The 21,240-nt window shown below is 33.8% G+C and overlaps 1 protein-coding gene across 3 annotated transcripts in view; it reads right to left on the bottom strand.

Annotated features, from left to right (window-relative positions):
* MTMR2 (myotubularin related protein 2) overlaps nucleotides 1-21,240 on the bottom strand; it is a 105,584-nt gene that overhangs the window by 17,687 nt on the left and 66,657 nt on the right. For all 3 annotated transcript variants that reach the window (XM_045556893.1, XM_045556895.1, XM_045556894.1), the window contains 6 exons: nucleotides 17,965-18,059; nucleotides 17,688-17,798; nucleotides 15,397-15,498; nucleotides 14,231-14,314; nucleotides 5,460-5,609; nucleotides 4,540-4,728 (listed from right to left, as the gene is read on the bottom strand). In XM_045556893.1, the coding sequence (XP_045412849.1) occupies nucleotides 4,540-4,728; nucleotides 5,460-5,609; nucleotides 14,231-14,314; nucleotides 15,397-15,498; nucleotides 17,688-17,798; nucleotides 17,965-18,059 (731 nt within the window). The remainder of the gene's footprint in view (nucleotides 1-4,539; nucleotides 4,729-5,459; nucleotides 5,610-14,230; nucleotides 14,315-15,396; nucleotides 15,499-17,687; nucleotides 17,799-17,964; nucleotides 18,060-21,240) is intronic.

Here is a 21,240-nt window from a genome sequence, read left to right as displayed (position 1 = left end):
GGGTACAGGGTATAAGAGACAGGATGGAGCCAGGAAATATCAGAAGGTAAGCTTCAGTATTTTTTAATATTACACGAAAACAACAAAAGAGGAAGCTCAGTGATTAGCTCTTTTAACTTCTGGGTACACCTAACTTTTGTGGCACACCTTCTAACTAAACCATTCATCTTGTTAAAAGTTCAAGAAACTAATTTCACCTAAAAATGAGTAACAGAAGATCAAGGTCAAATCCCACATAAGCTATCCTAAAAGAAAAGAGAATGAACAGCATTTATAACATCCCTACAGACAGTGCCCCCTCAAAACTAAAGCCTTCTATTTTCAAGCAAGCTAAAGACATTTTAAAATAAGATCAGGCCCGGTTGCAGTGGCTCACGCCTGTAATCCTAACACTGTGGCAGACCAAGGCGGGAGATCAGTTGAGGTCAGGAGTTCAAGATCAGTTTGGGTGAGACCTCAGCTCTACAAAAAATAGAAAAATTAGCTGGGCGTGGTGTTGCATGCCTATAGTCGCAGCTACTCGGGAGGCTGAGGCAGAAGGATCACTTGAGCCCAGGAGTTTGGGGTTCCAGTGAACTATGGTGATGACACTGCACTCTAGCTGGGGCGACAAAGTGAGACTCTATCATTCATTCATTCATTTCATTCATTAAATAAAGTAAAAAAAGATCAGGCATGAAAACCAACATAAATTAGAACTAAAAAAACTCAGAAATGAAGGGATAGAATTGGGGAAAAATTAAAAGAAAAAGATCATTTCAGAAATGAAGACTAAAGTAAAAGCAACACTAAAGCAAATAAATAAATAGATATTAAATTAAAAGAAACAGATGCTGTAAAGTATTAAAAACCACAAAGACATCATAAAGACATAAAAAGGATTCAAGAGAAAGTGACAAACGATACAGATAGGTAAAGAAGAGCCAAAGGAATGCCTGCAGAAGAAAGCCAAAACAAGGAAACAGAATGCTAAGAACTATAATTAAAGGATATATTCATGAAATCTTTTTAAAAAATTGAAAATTATTAATACAAATTGAAATGCATACCTGAGAATACTGACCTGCAACACCTAACATGAAGACATATTCTGGCAAAATAACTGCACTAAAGAAAGAAAATCCTTTGGATATTCAAGCAAAAGGAGTAACTTAGAAGGAAAAGATATTTAGTTTATCATTAAAGTTTTTAACATTTTATGCCAAAAGAAAATGAAGTAATGTATTTAAGGTACTCAAGAAAATCAAATATGAGCCAAGGACTTTGTATCCAGCGAAAGTGACTTTCAAATATAAAGGACACAAGCTGCCGTGTCTTTTATATCAGCACACAAAGACAGAGAATGTTGTTCCCATGAAATATTTACTGAAATATTTACTACAGAACAACTTTAGACCAAAAAAAATGACTAGAAGGACATCCATATAAGAATTGGCTGCATTGGTTGTGAACACAAAATATATAGGTACTTGTAGCAGTAAGAGGTAGAAGAGAGAGAATGTATATAAAAGGGAGAATACCTAAAAGCTTATATACTCTGACAATCCAGAGATAATATAAAGAATCTTTAAGATGGGGGGATAATAAAGAGAGCAAATGCAAAAAAATAACATTTAACTTCAGTAATCATACTGCTGATGGTGGTAACAGTATTGTTATTTGAGACTGGTGGGATAAAGCAAATGGCTAATTAAGGGACATACTAATTTTATCATCATCTGTGTCCTGAAGAACCAGGAATGCTGGTGGGGAAGAAAGGAGACATTATCAACTCACAGGATACTTTTTTTTCTCTCTTAAGAGACAGGGTCCTGCTCTTGTCTCCCAGGCTGGAGTACAGTGGCATGATCATACCTCACTGCAGCCTGGAACTCCTGAGGTCAAGCAATCTCCTGGCTTCCACCTCCTGAGTAGCTGGGACCACAGGTGCGAGCCACCATGCCCAGCTGTCTTTAAAAATATGTAAATATTTCCTAACTCTGTCCACTGAAAAGACCTAGAAACAGAACCATCCCAGTAGCAAATGAACATCCTTAGCACCCAGATTATGGTTTGAAATACCATTTCCTATTAGTAGAAACCAGAACTTCATGGATAAATGGCTAGTCCAGTCTAGAAAATCTTGTACATTTCCTGATGAATCTTGTACATCCTGTCACACCAAACGGCAAAGATTACTATGGTTATGTCAAAAGAACTCAGGAGATAACCTGAAAAGACTTCCTCTCAACAAAGATGAGATAATTTTTAACATAAAAAAAATGTTATGGATTAGGAAATGTCAATTACATTTAAATACATGAGTTCATAATGATACTTAAAAAAAATCAGTTACCCTAAGAGATGATAGAGAATAAATTTATTATTTGGAAAACTGGTAAATAAGGAGAAAGAATGACGCCTTTCTGTCTTTCTTATATGAACTGCCAGTTATCCAAAATATAGACAGATAAGAAAAAGGTACCTCTGTATAGAAAGAATTCAACTAAAAGCTAAAAAAGAAATCATGAAATTAGAATATCACCACTTTGTAACTCCCAATGAATTAAATTATGTAGGCACTGAGCATCAACAGCTGCTAACATCTCACAAAGGAGGATCAACCTCAAATTAGGTGTACCACCTACATCTTTGGCAAAGGGATTGAACCAAAATCCGAATAAACCTCTGGATTCATCTGAAGGAAATTTAGGGCAGAAGAAAGTTGAACCATACCATGATGCAATCAGCAAAATCCAAACTATGAGAACTCTACAGATAAAATATAACAAAAAGAAAAAGATGGGCAAAGAGAGGACTATAAATCAAGAGAGACTTAAAAGACACATCAAGTATAATATTTTAAAAGGTAAGACTAAAGTATAGTCTAGGGAGGTACACTTTGGTAATAAAAGTATTAATAAATGCAAGGGAATGATTACTATAAAAGGATCGTGGTTACTTTTGGCAGGGGTGGAAGGTGAAATTGATCGGGGTGAGGCACACATGGAGGAATTAGTGGCTGGCAAAGTTTTAATTGTCAATATGAGTCACAGCTGCAAGAGCATTTGTCATACAATAATTCATTAAGCTATTAAAAAATGTTCCTACTATGCAGATAAAAAAAAACTTGTTGCAACAATGACATAGGCTTTTGCATATTAAAAAGAGGGGATTGCCACAGTGAGGTATGTGCGGGAATAACTAAAACAGAAGTAAAAGGAAGAATCTAACATTTTACCCTACCACCTTTTCTGCCTTATATTCCTCTCTCCCTTCCCTCTCATCCCAGAAGATAATCCTAAATCTCATTCCTGCTAATGCACGGTAGAAAGTTGAAGGAGGGAAACAAGTAATTACTGGAAGAATATATGCCAGTCCCTGGGCTATGGGCCTCACATACACATTATCTCATTTTATCTTTATGCCCCATAACTGCAGTATTAACTGATAACTGTTTAGGGTGCCATGTACCTCCCCTGTCTCCCTTAAGAGTAAATAATTTACAGTTTACTAGAGAATGCCTAGATAACACAATGCCCTCAAAAAGCTAAGCAGGATGGAAATAGGTACATCTTCCACAATTTAAAAGGATGATCATCCAAGCATTGTTTATAATAGCAAACAACAAAACACACACACACACACAAAACCTGAATATGCAGCAACAATTGGTATAGTTACTATATCATTAAAATGATGTTACAGATGAATGTTTACTGGCATATGAGATAATAGTGTCAATTTTTAAAAAAGGAAGTTACAGTTATCCAATTTTGTTTCAAATATGTGTACATACATATACACACAGGTCTGGAAGCATTACTAAGGTTTAACAGTATTTCTCTCACAGTTACAGGAGTTTGGGTGTTTTAAAATATTTTCCTTTTTTTGCTTATATGCATTAACTAATTTTTTATAAAAAATATGCATTGCTTTATTGGGGTTTTAAAAAATAGGTAATTTCTTAAAGCTGAGTTGTATCTCTTCTCTCCTTCCTTCCTCTATGGTAGATTTTGTCACCTGAAGCAGCATTTCTATTTCCACAATACTAGTTCTACAGGAGCAATCAGGAATATTGCTACAGCTAACTGCAACTTCTTCAGCCTGAATAACTTGTTCAGGTGGAGGACAGTGAGAAGAGGGCACCACTTGTCACTGAGAACACTGTTTCACTATTCCTACAGCAGTTCTGTACAGGAACATCCATCAGTCATAGGCTCAGCTAGCTGTCACATTTGGAGAGGGGAAGAAAGAATCTAAGAAAAATTGAACACCTAGTTATTGCATAAGTAAGCACAGGGTTATGCACTATTTTTTATTAAATGATTGTCCTCCTAAAACAATTCTGTTAGCTATTATTATTCTCATTTTACCAATGAGCAAACTGAGGTCTAAAATGATTAAATAACTGAAAATTCACACCATCAAGTAGAAGAGCCAAGACTAGAACTTTCCACCACAGAGCCTGAGCTCTTTTTACTACACTGTGGCCCCTGCCAAACTCAGCTGATTCATGAAACTGTAATTATAATCTTAATTACTAAAAGATGGTCTCACCTTATTGGCAACAGCATTAACACTTGGCCGGGCATCAAATATAAAGATTTTGTGAGACTGGGCATTGGAATCCATGATGGCTTGAAGGTATTTTTCATCTTCTTTGCTTCGCTTTCCACTCACTCCCACCATGGGCTGGCTACATCGAGTGATTGTGGCCTGACTTTCAGGATGAATCCATGATAAAACCTTAATGAGGGAAAAAATGGTAACACACCCTTTATATGCTTCTCTGTTTATAATTCTTCTCAAAAAAAATAATCAATAAAGCTCTGCTTTCTTATTGGATCCAAAGCCTGGCCATGAAAGGATGCCTGAGGCTGCAAGGAAAACTCATCATTTTTCTTTCAAGCCAACTCTGGCATATGGAAAATTTGGTCTAATTCTTTAGTCAGACATTGATTTAGGAAAGTCACTGATTATTGAGAAGTGCTGTCTCTAGGAAAAAATACATTAAAACAGTGCTAAGTAAACCCCACTTACTGTATCAGTAAAACTGTTCAACTCTTTAGAATCTATGAATTTTGTACCTAAAATTATTAGAGCTGATCTTTCTAGGTTATTTATCTTTCCAGTTATTTATCATAAATTTGTAAAGTTTTCTTCTTTCTTAGGACTTAAAGGAAAAGAATGTGGCTAAGGAATTTACACTAAGATAAACCAACAGTGACTAACGTACAGGGCAAACGTTTCCCAGTGAAGAACCATGCAATTCTGTGCAGTTATCTAATACTCATGTCAGAGTCTCCAGAAACCTCTTTAATCTAAGTCTTTCCTCCAGTTTTAATTTTACTAAATAACTCAAACTCCAATATCCCCTGTAGCTATTTTTATCCTGAATCCATTCTCCCATTCATTAATCTCAGCATTAGGTAGAATATAAAAGCATTTGCAAAGTTCCATCAAAGCTTCATACTTACTGGGATACGACCCCTTGATCTGAAGGATGCCACTCTCTTTAATTCTTCATCAGGAATATTTGCTGGCACAACCAGGAGGGCAGGGTATGTATCACTAAGTTCATATCGTTCGTTTATCTTTGTTATTCTCCAGCTTTCATTTGGAATTCCCTACATGTGAAATAAAACATAAGACAAATTATCTAACTAAACTATTAAAAGACACCAGGACAGAAGCTATCCTATGCAACCTCTCTTACCTCCATTATATTAATATATTTCTTAAAGTATTGGAATTGTTATTGTCTGCCTGTGGTGGCCAGGCTTTTAGGATTAGACATTCCAAGGCTGGGATTTGGGTTCATTTTGACACCCAATGTTATGTTAATAGATTTATTAATACATTAAATGTTGAGTGTGGGTCTGTGTAAACATATCCAGGGGAAGGAAGGGAACAATAAGACTGCAAATGTTCCCTGTCTTAAAAGAGAACACAGTCTCATTCAGTTTGATTAATTTTGCTGCCATTCATCTATGCAAAGAAATTTCAGAGGGCAGGCACCAAGTGTCCACTAGAATGCTAGATACATAGTTATCCCTTACATACCTAAAGTGAATTTTTCACCCCAGCAGTGTAGTACTAATGGGATATTGCTAATCTAAAACATATCATAAAAGCAAGGGAGTAATGTAAGGCAAAGTGGAGACAGACAACAGGCAAGAGAAAGACTTAACTTTTTAAAACTATACCAGATATTAAGCTCTCAGGTGTTCCTTCAATATCTGCTATTTTATTAGTGTACTACTTCACATAGGTAGAGGATTAAAGAAAATTGAAATTTTCCATCCTCCATTGTATAGAAAATAAAGCCATTAAATTAAATGGTTGGACTTAAGAAAATCTATTTTAAATGTCATGATCCCTGAAAATTCATATCATCATAGGCACTATGCCAGCCTCTTTATACATACACACACATACATATGATTGCATTCAAGGGTTTCGAGAGGATTTTTTATTTTTTTGAGACAGGGTCTTGCTCTGTAACCCAGCCTAGAGCGCAGTGGCATCATCATAGCTCACTGCAACCTCCAATTCCTGGACTCAAATAATCCTCCTGCCTCAGCCTCCTGAGCAGCTGGGACTACAGGCACGCACCACCAACACCTGGCTAATTTTTTTTTTATTCTTCGTAGATACAGGGTCTTGCTATTACCCAGGCTGGTCTCACACTCCTGGGTTCAAGTGATCCTCCCACCTCAGCCTCCCAAAGTGCCAGGATTACAGGCATGAACTACCACACCCAGCCTGTATTCAGGTTTTATTAACTTCATTCTATTAAAAAACTGTGGCACATGTGGTTTGTAATTTGATCAAAGCTATACATTAGGACGTGGTAGAATAGAGAATTCCATGTACATTCCAAATCTACCCTTTTTATTTTAAAGTACAGTGTACATTATTCCTCAAGAAAAATTTACTATCCTAGTTCACTATAAATTGTTATAAAACTCTCAAATAAAGAGCAGAATGTACTCTCCTTTAAAGAAGTATTTCTCAAGCTGTTGCCAAATATCCAGGAGAATATTAAAATTAAGAAAGGAGAGAAAACTTCCTTCCAGTAATCATGTGGGAAACAGTCTCCATTGTATTCCTATCTATCCCTGGCTGTGTGGTTTCCTCATTGGTGCCTTATATCCTATTTGCCCCTTTTAATTAGCCTGGTCCCAACTTGCTCCCTATGTTGTACACATCTCTCCCTCCATCTTGCTTTCCTCAACTTTAGTTAGTCTGGGCAACTATAAGATCCTTACTCATTTCCAGAAGTAAAAGAAAGGCTTAATTATTTTTATGTTAAGGTTTTTAATTTAAATATTAAATTTTTAAAAAAATATTCACATACTATAATAAAAAGTACGGTACAGTGAATTGCCAAGTTTAAAGAAGTGGTACTTAAGCAATAAACTTGAATAACATCTTTAACTCCTCCCTCTCCCTTACCCCCTACATCCAATCAATGACCAATTCCTATTTTTTTCCCCAAAAGTACCAGAAGTTTGCTCACTTCTCTCAATTCTCACTGCCACTTCCCTAATCCAAGCCATTATCAATTCTCTCCTGTCCCTCTATAATCCATTCTCTACGCTGCCTCCACAGTAATCTTTTAAAATGCAAAAGTGATCATGTCATTCCTCTGCCTAAAATACTGCTTTTCATCTAAAGTCCTTTGCGAGACTTAGCAAAGCACTTCACAATCCTGCTTTCTCCAGACCTCTCCCTTGCCACTGTACACTCTAATCCAGCCTGTGTAAGACTTCTTTCAGTTCCCAGATGGTTTCGTGTTCTCGTACTAGAGTATTTGCTCTGTAAGAGTATTTATTATAATATGTTGTAATTGTTAGTCTACTTGTTTGAACCTGCCATTAAACACAAACTCTTTGAGGGCCAGAACTGTACCTTTACATTTCGTATTTTAGCTACTAGTATTTTGTAGGTACTGTATGAATTTGGTGAACGCATGAATGAATATATGAATGAATAAATCAATGAACCATATGAAGCTTCCATAAGAAGCAAAGTTAGTTTCTAAAGTTTTCTTAGAAAACATGAAATCAGAAGTAAGAGGGGACAGATTGCTTGAGAAGCAAACATCTGAGATCCTAATGTACCATCCCTCAACCCAGAAAGGTACTCCCATCTTTCTCCCACGCCCTTCCCATATCCTTGAAAAATCACTACCAAGAGAACCACTGCTCCACTGGGAATGTCACCTTCTTCAGGGAAGTGGCAGGGTGGGGTAGGAATGAGAACCACTGTCTTCAAGTCCCTTAATGGCTACTGTCCTCCTCATTCTTAGATAAGTTGACACACCTACCTCTAATAAAGGGACTGCCTTTCAAGCAGAAAACTGGAGTTGGCTTGTCCTCATATACCCTCTTTGTAGACAGTACTAAAGATATTCTGACAATTGTTGATCTTTGGCATATATTTTTCTACTCTCCATGTAAATCACTACCCTTAATTAGTATGTCCACTTGTCAGAGTCCAGTTACAACCAAATTAATAGCATTATGACTTTCCTTAGTTACTTTCATTCCAGTTCTAAGGATAAATTCTGTTTTCCTTAACTGAACTTGAATGTTTTCCAAGTTCGTTCAGCAATGCATGTACCTTATGATTGGGTATTTCTGCAGAAGACCATGCTCATTTTCTTTATACAGATTTTTACTGAAGACTTGATTTTTCTTGACCTTATCCACAAATTCCAGGTCCTCTGTATAATCACAACATACTGTACTTCAAGAGTAAATTAAAGAAAAACTCTCCTTTACAACAAACTCAAAGGGGTCTGTTACAAAGTATTAATAGTTTTTCCCATTTTTAAGAAGATATAATCTAATTTCTATTAGCACTATCATGTATAGGTCTGTAGAATTAATGTTGCTTTCATTTTTTGATTTAGTGGCAGCCCATGATAAAGCTAATCAGTCATAATTTGTTTTCAGAGCTTTACAATGTAATAAACATAATAATAATTTGAATACATTTTATAGTTTACAAAGTGGTTTCCTATATGTTATTAATCTTTCAAACAATCCTATAAAGCAGTACTTATCACCAAGTAAAAAATAAAGGCACTGTGACATAAATGATTCAGTAAAGAGCATGCACCTAAGTGTGAGAGTGAGAGCTAGAACTAAAATTCAAAACCAAGTCTTCTGAATGTCCTGGAATTAGTGTGGTGACAACTGCAAAACCTTGTGAATATGCTAAAAACCAGTGGACTATATACTGTAAAACAATGAATTTTATGGTATGTGAATTATATCTCAATTAAAAAATGTAGAAAGGTCTGTATGTTCTGAGATGGTACAATCTCCACATTAAATGAGAAAAGAAAGGTGCAGTATAGTGCACATGGTATGCAATCATGCTCAAAAAGAAATGTACACACATACAAACACAATCTTTGTAGGCATAGTATCTTTGAGAGGGTATATATGAAACCAATAACATTATTTCCCAAAGGGAGGGAAACTGGGATGGCTGGGGGACAGGGTTGTTCTGGAAAGTTCAGTACACCTTTTTGGATTTTTTAAATTTTATATAGAGTACAAGTATTAGCACTTCCTTTTTTTTTATTTAAAGGGAAAAAAAGAAATGTTCTGATGCTTTATCTTTAGTCTTAAATTTTAAGAGATCATCTTCATTTTCTTCTGTAATAACCTTAAATATATCCAAGAAAAGAACAAACTAAATCTTCTAACTAAAAATATAGTATCCTCTGTAGTAAACCTTAGCTTAGTTCACTCAGAGATAAAAGTTTCTAACTCTGCAGAAAATAAAATAAAATAAAACCAACAAATTCATCTAAGTCAGTCAAAGACCATAAAGCATCTCCATCATGTAATGTAGAGTTCAATGCTATGTTCTGACTGCCACATTTCCTTATCTCATAATTCTCTTTCTGTATAGGTATACTTATTCATTTACCCTTTAACTCTTTCCCTTTTAATAATAATTTATTTCTTTTCTTTGGAAATAATTACTTCAACTGCTTTCCAAAGTTTCATGTTGAATGGTGCTAGAACAGACAGTAATTTCTGCCCAGATTCCCAAAGAATAATCCTTATTTTTATAATTTCTAAAGACACTTGATAGATTTTTCTGGTTGCTTAATTACCTTATTCTGACACTGAATTTTTTAGATTAGCATAAATCTTAAAATGTTACTTGTATACTCCTAATTTTTAGTTGATTCCCATTTATTTTGCCAATTGATGGTATAATGTAACTGAATGAGAAATTTAAAATTTCGCTTGCCACATATAAGTGTAGTAACAAATTCAGCTTCAAACCATTTTGATATCTTTAGCTCTTAGCAGTGTTTTTTTTTATTTATTCTCCCTGGCTTCTAAAACAAAAAAAACTCAGTAAATTAGAAGTGTTATAATTAAAATGCAATGTTTGACATCTAAACACAAAAGTCACAGCTTGAGGATTTTCATATTTGAATTCTAGAATAATTTGGATATCAAATCTAATAATTATGAGAAACAATCGTTTGTCAACTTAAATTCTCAAGAAAGCAAGTGGACATAAGGAAAGTTAAAAATAAAGACTGTTTTAGGTAGAATTTAAGTACTGCAGTACAGGGACTCTTTGGGAAGTAGTTTACTGAGGAAAAACAGGAAGAATGATACACTAAAACATAGATTTCAAGACTGAATTTTGCCTTAATCTCTTAATGTGGTGAATTATATTAATAGGTTTTCTAATATTAGACCAACCCACCCTGGTCATATTGTATTATCCTTTTTATACACTACTGGATTTGATTTGTTAACATTTTATGTAGAAGTTCTAAATATATGTTTATAAGTGAAATTGGTCTATCATTTTTCTTTTTTTTGTCCTCATAGGGTTTTCAATTCAAGGTATAGACTCATAAGCTAAGGAAGGTAATCTTCTTTTTATTTATTTATTTATTTATTTTACTATTTTCTTAAAGATTTATATATGATTTGAATTATTTCTTACTTAAATGTTTGGTAGAACTTATCCCTGAAACCTGGGCATGGGGTCATTTTGGGGTAAGATTTTTGATCACAGATTCAATTTATGTAATGGATATAGAATCATACAGGTACTCCATTTCTTCTTGAATTAGTCTTTGGCAAGTATTTTCTAAATAATTGTTCATTTCACCAAAATTTTAAAATTTACTGACAAAGTTGCTTCTAATATCTTGATATTATCCTTAACATCTGCACAGTGTATAGGGATGTCCTTCTTTCCATTTCTAATACTGGTTACTTAAGAATCGTCTTTGTTTTCTTGTTAAGTCTCTCCAGAGGTTTGACAATGTTATTGATATTTTCAGAGAAACTACTGTTGTCTCTGTTGATCCTTATTGTATATTGGTTTTCTATTTAATTAACATTTTCTCTTATCTTTATTATTTCCTTCCTTCTTTCTTTAGGTTAACTTCAGTATTCTTTTTCCAACTTTTCTACTTTTTTAATTAACAGAAAACATGTTTTTATTGTGTACAACATGATGTTTTAAAGTACATATACATTGTGGAATGGTTAAATCTAGCTAATTAATAAATGCATTACCTCACATAGTTATTTTTGTGGTAAGACCATATAACATCCACACTCTTTAATTTTTTTAAGAATATACTATTTCATCATTAGCCATACAATAGATCACTTGAAATTTATTTCTCCTATTTGTAATTGTGTATCTTCTGATCAACATCTCACCATCCTCACCACCCCCTTTTTCTAACTTCTTTATATTTAAGATCATTAAACTTCACTCCTTTCTTTTCTATCACATGCATTTAGAACTATAAATTATAACAATCTTATTAAATTCTAGTATTAATAAATATCTTTCCTTATCTTCCAGACAAGAGCCTTTAAACACTATAACTGTTTACCCCTCTCTGAAGTATGTGTTATTGATACCATGTATTTTAATTTCATATATATTATACTTCAGAAAATATTGTTTTATATACTCAACATTTAGATTTATCACATACTTACCATTCTCTCTACTTTTCATTTACTCTTTGGTCTTTGATTTTCTATCTGGGGTCACCTGACTTCTGCCTGATGTATATCCTTTAGAATTTTCTGTGGTAGTTAATACTCTTTGGTCTTGTTTGTCTAAAAATATTTTTATTTTGCCTTCATTTCTGAAGGATATATTCAGTGGACATAGTATTCTCAATTGGCAGTTGTTTTATTTCAACACACTAAAGATAAAATTATTAATACACTGTCTTCTGGTTTGCATTATTGCTTTTGAAAAACAACTCGTCAGTCTAATTTTTGTTTTTTTGTAGATGATCTATTTTTTTCTAGCTGCTTTTAAGATTTTCTCTTTGTTCTTGATGTTCCATAGTCCCCCTGTAGTATATCTAAATGTGAACCTCTTTACACTCATCTTGCTTGAGATTAATTGAGCTTGTCTATTTGTACATTGGTATCTTTCATCAGTTTGAGAATACTTCCAGCTTATGTCTTCATAGAAAATTTCTGCCCCCACTTCTCCCTCTTCTTGAGTTTACCAGAAAATTCAAGTTGTATAAATCTAGGCTTCATGTCTAGTCAAGATCTGATTTAATTCCAGTTCACTCTTACCTTGAAGATCTAGCACTTTGGGACCTGATCTTAAAATATGTAGGGGTTGATCATGAGACACTACAACCCAAGGGAGCTCAGGCTTTTATTTTTATCCCCTTTGCTCCATGAGGCCCACCCAAATCAACCTATTATCAATTCACTCATTATCTTAAGACTCGTAAGATTCCAAACTACCATGAAACGTAAATATGATTTTTGGATGTTGTCCTTAGAGTTACAGTATCCTCCTTAGTTACAATTAGAGTTAATTTTAAAATTGTATTCTTCCAATTATTTGGTTAATAAAATATACATATTTCTTCATAACAGCTAGACTCTTTATTATAGCTACTATGGATAATTTTCTATACAAGAAGTATAATCCCTCAGCACTAAAAACCCATTTTTTAAAAAATGATTTTGATATTGGAAAAAAGTCTATGTGTAAATGGTGAAGAGCATGGTTCTGGAGCCAGACTTCCTGGATTCGAATCCTGATTCCCATACTTAGTAGCTGTAACTTTGGGCAAACTACTCGATGTTCCTGTGCCTCACTTTACTCATATGCTATGTAGATAATATTAGTACATACACCACAAAATTATTATGAAGAGCAAATGAATTAGTATTTATGAAATGCTTAAGAAAAAGCCTGGCATATATAGGTACAATATACACAGTTTAGTAAATAAAACCAATATAGGGAGGAGACTTGTTAGTCAACAAATATTTATAGAACACATACTATAAACAAAATATTCTCCTAAGCTTCACTCATGCATTCTCATTCATTCAACAGATATTTACTGTCAATTATGTGCCAGACCCTGTGCTATATCCTGAGGATAGAACACTGAGAAAAAAGATGTAGTACCTTCCCTCTTAGAGCATGAAAAATACCAAACAAACGAGAGATGTTTGTTCCAAAAAGCTGGCAGCATTGATGAAGAATTACAAAGCAAATGGCTTCAGCAGAAAAAAGAAAGAATAAAGGGCTAAGCAGGCATTAGTAAATATCATATTAAAATGAATCCAAGTAGGGTAAGGAATTTCTTAAGAAATTAGTAGGAGTTACGTTTTGATCTGAATATAAAATAATAAAAAAGATGTGATGAATTTATGTCAAAATGTAGAGGGGTTATTCCCATTATGGTTACTAACCAAAGTAAATCAATGCTATCTTTAGCCCAACATAATAGGAAGTATAGTTTGTCCTCTGTGAAGCTATAAGACTTTCAAAATTTTATGTGGAGCTAAGTTATAAGCAGTAGAATTATTAAGAAATTTTCTTCAGAATTAAATTATAAAATACCCAAAAAAGAAAAATCTGAGTGAACAATGTTAAATGGCACATAAAAACATTAAAACTTTTATATACTTATCATCTTATTTTTATCTTTAAAATTGTTAAACGTTTTTGAAACAAATTGATATACTTGTAAACTCTTAGGTAAGATTCACAAAAGATCACTGGCATATTCTGAAAAGCAGTTCAAAGAAAATGAAAAGTAGCCAAACAATCAGGATTAGCATTCATTCAAAACAAACAAACAAAAAACCTATATAAAGCTGTTTACTTCTACCCAAGAAGTTTTCTTTGCAATGAAAAAGATATAAAGTACTAAAATTGAAAGAAAAGAAGTACATACCTGCCTTCTATATTCTAAAAGAGGGTCATACAGTTTCCACCCATTTTCCGGGAATACTTCTTTATATTCAAAAGCAAAAAGAGGCTACAAAAAAGTAAACAAAGTTAATAGCTTTAAAAGACATTTCAGAAGGTAATGAATAAGAAATGAGAAATGTATCTTTACCATACCCAAAGTTTTAATTTACTTATCTGCAAGAATACTGCATATTGGCTTCCCTTTTTATATTTAGTTTTTATTTTATAATTTTAAAATTTATTGGGTTTTTTTACATATTTTTCAAACATATAGAAAAGCATAGACACCTACCAACAAAACTTATCAAATACTAACATATCATCATGTCTTTCAGATATCTTTGGTATCTTTTGTAGGTTTACTTCCAAATAGTGAAAGATTACATTTAAAAAGACATCTTCTGATATAATTAACAGGTTTGATATCACAGATACCAGCAGTTAAGCAGCAATGAAGTTTATGCTATATTTTCTAAAACACACTGAGTAAGGTTGTTATTTTTTGGCATGCAATCTGCTTACCAAAAAAAATTAATTTGTCATCATATTTATCGATGTAATGGCAGAAACAACTATGATAAAAAAATTGAACTGGAGTCAGAAAACCGGTGTTGATTCCAAATTCTACTACCTACTAGCTGGGCCCTTGAGTTAACTGTTTACCGGACAATGGTTTAATCTCTAAAACAGGGATAAATAATACCTACCATGATAGGGCAACTACGGAAGTGAAATGATATAAATAAGGGAGCCTAACACTGGTGATAGCACATAGTAGCAAATAAGTATTTGCCTACCCTTCATTCCCAAATTGCCAGTCTTAACTGTCAGCTCCCAATTAAAAAGGAGATTTCAAATCCTAATGAAGACCACCACATAATGCTTTTCATCATGGGAATACCCTGGAAAGCCAGATCATATAATTACAGAATATAAGTGCTGGAATGGACCTGAGAAATCAGCTAATCCAGCTTCCTTATTCATACCTGAAGAAACTGGTTCAAGAGATTAGATCAAACCTACACTATTCATCTGGTTAAATGTCAAACCAGGGATGTAAACGAAGAGACTTTAGATAGCCTAGACAAGTTTCTTTATACTACATCAATGATTATAATACAGATTTTCCAAAGAAAAGAAACATTTTACCAGGTTATTAGAGACAGGAAATGCATATTTCATTAGATTCTCAAATATTGATCTTCTCGTCCGCCCCTCAGGTTTATGAGCAAAACGTAAATTCCTAATATCCTAGAAAAGATTTAGGATCCAAGTTAATAATTATTTGTTCACTTTTTATTTAATTAATAAATAAGGTTACTTGGAACTATTTTGTAAAATGTTAAGATCTATGAATGTGGGAAACAAATCAGACAACAGCTCCTGGAGACAGAATAATTATTATATACTATATATATAACTATATATATAGTATATAATATATATTGTATAATTATTTAGAGAAATAAAAAGAAGCACAAGGTACTCTAATAGAAGGCAGAATTCAGAGGGCAGAAAACTTACCTATGCCTAAGGACTCAAGATAGGCCAGTGAAAGAGGTAGCGTTTGTTGTAAGCACTAGAGATTAGAGATATCACATCTTAAGCTCAGTATCATGACTGATACACACTATCAGCATATGTCCTTTCCCTGTCAAAGCCTATTTTCTGTCATGAATTTCCCTATTAATAAAACCTCCTCAGCTGTTATTACATTTCATATGTATCTTCATTTCAATTATGTCTGGTTATTGTTTTTCTATTTACTATCCCTTGCCAAGACTCATTTCCATTGGACCTTCTCTTCGTAAGTCCCCTGCTGCTAGAATAGAACCAAACTCTGCCTAAAGGCCTTCCTTCACTTCACATCCAAGTATTTCCATCATCTACCAACACATTGACTCTGAACGGTTTGGCTGATATCATCCAGGCTCTAACAGTCAGGTTTACAGACCAAGGTTCCCTTCCATTATTTGTTCTCAAGCAGTTTTCTATGCTCAGGCTGAATGCAGATATTCATGCTCTAGTTTACTGATATCCTAACAGCACTCAGAAAAAAATTGGGGATTAAGAATAATTTCAAGACTATCTATTTTATTTATATGTTTTAACCTAGGCAGAATTCAAAATAGCTTTATTATGCCTCGTTCTATAAAACTGAACTCAAAGACACTTCACTACGATGCACCTATGGTACATGAGTAAGTAAAACAGTGTATTACAAATCTGATCCAAAACTAGAATGATATCCTTTCCTTCTTTTAAAGTAAACATGTACAGGAACCTAAGCTGTTATCATTTTGTTTTCCCTCAGTAAGTATCTTTACAACTAGTAGAGATATTCAGAATCACTCTGTTAACCACAGAGTTCTCTGAAAGTACCACAGAAGGGGCCCTACAAATGTTTGGGTTTATTGATAATAGTCTTGTTCCATGGAAAACTTATATTTAAAATGATCAAGATTTCAAAATCATCCTCTTTCACAATCTCTTATATTCTACGTTCTATTTACTATTAGACTACAGAAAAGTAATCAGGAGACACTGTGTTTCACACATGGTTACACATGATTGACAGCGATTACACTCACAGAGCCCTTCTGACTATAATGGGAAAAACATAAAAATAATTACTAAGTAATTAGCTTTAATACTAGATTCACAAAACTTCTAAGATTAGCACAGGAAAGTATCTTGAATTATACATGTGCTGTTTCTTTTACTTTTGGCACTGGCAGAACAGCAAAAGAGCAATGTAATCTAGAACTGAGATGCATGCGGGTATTAATTAGGCCATAACAATGAGAACTGTCACCTGGAGAAGTGGTAGACGGCATTAAATATCTATGACTTAATAGTAAAAATCTAAGTTTCAATTAAAGAATGCCAGTAGGTAAAAAAAAGTAGGGAAGGTCTATAATATCAAGTTTTTCCCATCATTGTTTCAGAAGTAGAAAAATTATAAGAACTAGAAATAGAAAAAGATAGGCAATGATGAACATATACGTATTGGCAAAGTACTTTGCCTTAACTGCTCAGAACCTAATGTTTCTAATTTGTAAATTAAAGTTAATAATGTCTTTTGTGCCTACCTCACAGAATCATAAGTGAAGCTCAAAGTGAAATAATGAATGTGAAAGTACTCTATATCCTGTAAAGTACTATGTACCTTAAAGGTGGTTATTATAAAAATAAGTTCCTATAAATTTGTGAGCATATCAAAATATGTAGACTGAACTGGGTCTAATTCATGAATCAATTCAAAAGAATTAAGTCTAATTCATGAATCACCTTTTCTATTATTGCTAACTTTTCTTTTCTTCTATTTGAACAGCACTGAAATCCATTTGATATTTTGGAAACAAGTTTCTAAACACAAGCTCTGTTTAACACAAAGCCTTACAAACCAAAGAAAATCACGTACATATTAAAACATTTACCTTGCACACAGTTTCTAGTCCATAAGAATTTTCACCTCGACTAGAAGCACCACCAATTTTTTCTACTCTACTTATCACACCAAGAGAAGCATCTAAAACAAATGGGGGGTCCTAAAGGAAGGAAAGAAAAAATAATTAAAACTGAGCAGTTAATACTGTACAATTTTAGCTGATAAAAATCTCAATCAGAAATTCTTTAACTAGAAATGATCAAAAATGAACAAAACTGGCTGCAAACAACACACGTTTACATACAAAAATCCAATCCAAGTCTTACCCGTTCCATGCTTTTGAAATATAATCTATAATTCGTGACAGTCAGAGTTCCTCGTATAGCACCAGTGAATGGACATATATAAGTTACATCTTTGGCTGAAAAGGCAAAAAGTCCACAGTTTACCTTTTGTGAGCTATTAAAAACTGCTTTCTCATCTTATAAACTTATTCTAATTGCTAGTCTAATTTATGCTCAAAAATCACAGAATCCATGATTCCAAGAGACCTCCGAAGTCTAATCCAAGCTTCCAACCCTGTGCTAATCTGGGGAAGGAATATAGAATTAAATGAGAAGGACTGAAGATGTGGCGGGACATCTCTTCCCCTGAGACAGAATAGAAAGTAAAAGAGATAGCTACTATCCCGGGTGGATCAAATAGGTGTGGTGGTTGGAGTACTGGAGTAGACAGGTGCTGGCAATGGTGGCAACAACAGTAAACCTGTCAGGGCACAGTCACTATTCATCTATCTCATCAGTTTCCAGATGACCTCACCAATCTCTTGATCTTGTCTGGCCACAGTCCAGTTTATCAACATTCTTCTAAAAATGCAATACCTAAAACATAATACCAGAAACTCCTGATCTGATTATATTTCTAGAGAAAATATTATAGGTGAAATGAAATGTACATGGAATATAATTTCTTAGAAAAATAATAGTACAAGAAGATATTATATTCCTGACCAAGCAACGTATGTCCAACTTTGTAAAGAAATAATTCCAAGTAATGTTTTATTAAATGATAAATGAATCTTTATGACATTTTGGTTTATAAAATATATACATTAATTGATTAAGCAGGACAACTCAGCAATCATTAGCTCAAAATATTATTGAAAATGGCAGAGTTCATAATTCCTAATACAAGGTTTTTATATCTTAAAATATTCATGAATTCCTGCTATGTGATTACCACAGCAAATCAGCAAATAAAGGAACATCTTCAGGAAGTGAGCTGCAGTTTTGCGGAGCAACAACTTTCTAAGATCCTTTCCAGGGGCTTATGGGAAAACTTAGGGCCATGAAATATGTTTAATAGGGTATTGCAACTTCCTGACTTGCTTCTTAGTCATCACTTTGAAGGACTGACTGCTTTGTATGGAATTTGCTTTGAGGCTGATCTTTTGACAATCATTTCTAACCTTCAAAATGGTTCCTTTAGGAATGCTCAAGTATGAGCTACATTTTTTAAATCATTGTTTCTAATGCATGTTTCATTTAGAGGGAAGCTTTTAAAATTAAATAAAACCATCATTATATAAAGATACACAAACTTGCCTTGCACACCTTTTTTTTTCCCTTATGAATCTGTACCTCACCTAGGAAAGCTTTACTCAATGTTATTAAACAGATTTCTGGATTCCTTCCAGAGCCAGTTTTCTTATTCCTGCAAGAAAAATCAGTCTTATTCTTCTATATCCCACTAGAGGATATGTCACCCTTGGTCCAAAGCTTCCTTTGTTATACCTTCCCTTTTATTCTAAAATCATAATACACATAAAAGTGCTTCTAAAATTGAAAGTACTATACAAATACAAGGGTTTATACCTGTGTAACTATTATTATCATTACTCTGTTCTGTTCCCTCTCTCATCTCTTCTCAGGCTAAGTCACTCTAAAGAGAAAAGTTATACTCAGCAGGTTTACAGCAAGTAGATGGGAGACTATGAGTAACCAGGAACCTTACCAGAATAAATGACAGTAACAACAACTAGCATTAGTGATATAGCACTTTAGAATTTTAAATTACTTTTCACCTGAGTACCTTATTTAACCTTCTTAACAACTCCTAAATATGGGAATATAACTATCTACAATTTTTAGATGAGAATATCAGAGCTCAGAAAAGTGAAATAAATTGCCCAGTGTTTCAGAACCAGTAACTGCTATGATTAAGACTTGAATCCAGTTCCCCTAAGACTCTCTCTACCACATCATGCTTCCTACTCTCCTATGGCAAAGCTAAGCCGCTAACTCAGCACAGTCCATTTAACATCTTTCTCCTGTGTTAAAAGTTGAATTACTGCAGTCTGGGGATACCTCTACTCATAATGTGGCCAGGCCACGATACTCTGAGACTATTACTTTCCTAAGGCATTCTGTTGATATTCCTAACATCACTTTCACTTTTTTTTAAAAAAAATCTAAACCATAGATTTATATTACGCCAACTGAAAAATCCAAGGTCTTTTTTACATGAATGAATATATGCAAATTTACTCTAACCTTAGACATTTTTCGATTAAATTTAATTTTTTTACACAATAATCATCATGTACAGCTGATTTTAAATTTTTTAAGTCATATTTGGTATTCCTCTAAATTTTGCAATAATAACACCACCTAGTGTTATAAAAAGATCTTAGATTTACTAATCCTCTCAAATTTTCACTGACATCAGAGGAAGAACACATAATACTTTCTGTGAGGTACGCCAAAATGACTTTGAAAATACACATCTATAAGGAGAAATAATGAATACATATAAATAAATGTAATACATGAGTACGCAATCTGTGCAGAGACACAAAAATGCATGTCTAATTATTCTAAGTATTCTAAATAATACAGAGAAGGGAAAGTCCATTCAGCCATAGGATCAGAGAAGTGCTCGAGGAACATAGGCGTCAGAATTGTCCCCCAGTGGCAGGTATCCTTTACATGGGTAAAGATGGTGACAAAGTACTTAATGCAAAAGAAGAACCCAATCCAAGATACAGAAGTGGGGAAATAAAGTACATAATCCAACAAAGATAAGTACAAAGTGCCTAGTCTGGCTCTCTCCAATTTATCTTGTACCATACTCTCTCCATTCTTTAATTTCCCTCCGTCGTTCCTCTTTTCCCATATAAGATGTTAGTGTTTACCAAAGCTATGTTCTTGGTGTTCTTCTCACACCATACACTCTCTTAGTTATTTTCCCCCTCCTATTTTCCACTACTATCCATGTGCTGATTATTCCCAAACATGGACCTCAAGCCTAGATCTCCCTTAATATACATAAATATTTTATATACATAAATATTATACCAAGTGCTCATAAAAATAAAGAAAAGATAAATTTGTGAAATTCTTAGAGATTGACTCCTTCAGATCTGGTAATTGATTGGGTGTTAAGAGTTCAAAAAAAAAGAGCAGTCTAGGATGACAACCAGAATTCTAATTTTGAGTATATGGACAGCTGGTATTGATGTCAACTGCGGGAGAGAATGCTAGAAAAAGACTAAGTTTGGAGTTAAAGATGATGATTTCAGCTTTTGAACATGTTGGATATAA

This window comes from Lemur catta, chromosome 7, assembly GCF_020740605.2.
Source record: "Lemur catta isolate mLemCat1 chromosome 7, mLemCat1.pri, whole genome shotgun sequence".
Taxonomy (NCBI): Eukaryota; Metazoa; Chordata; class Mammalia; order Primates; family Lemuridae; genus Lemur; species Lemur catta.
The sequence above is the reverse complement of the archived record's forward strand: the minus strand, read 5'-3'. Positions and strand labels throughout refer to the sequence as shown.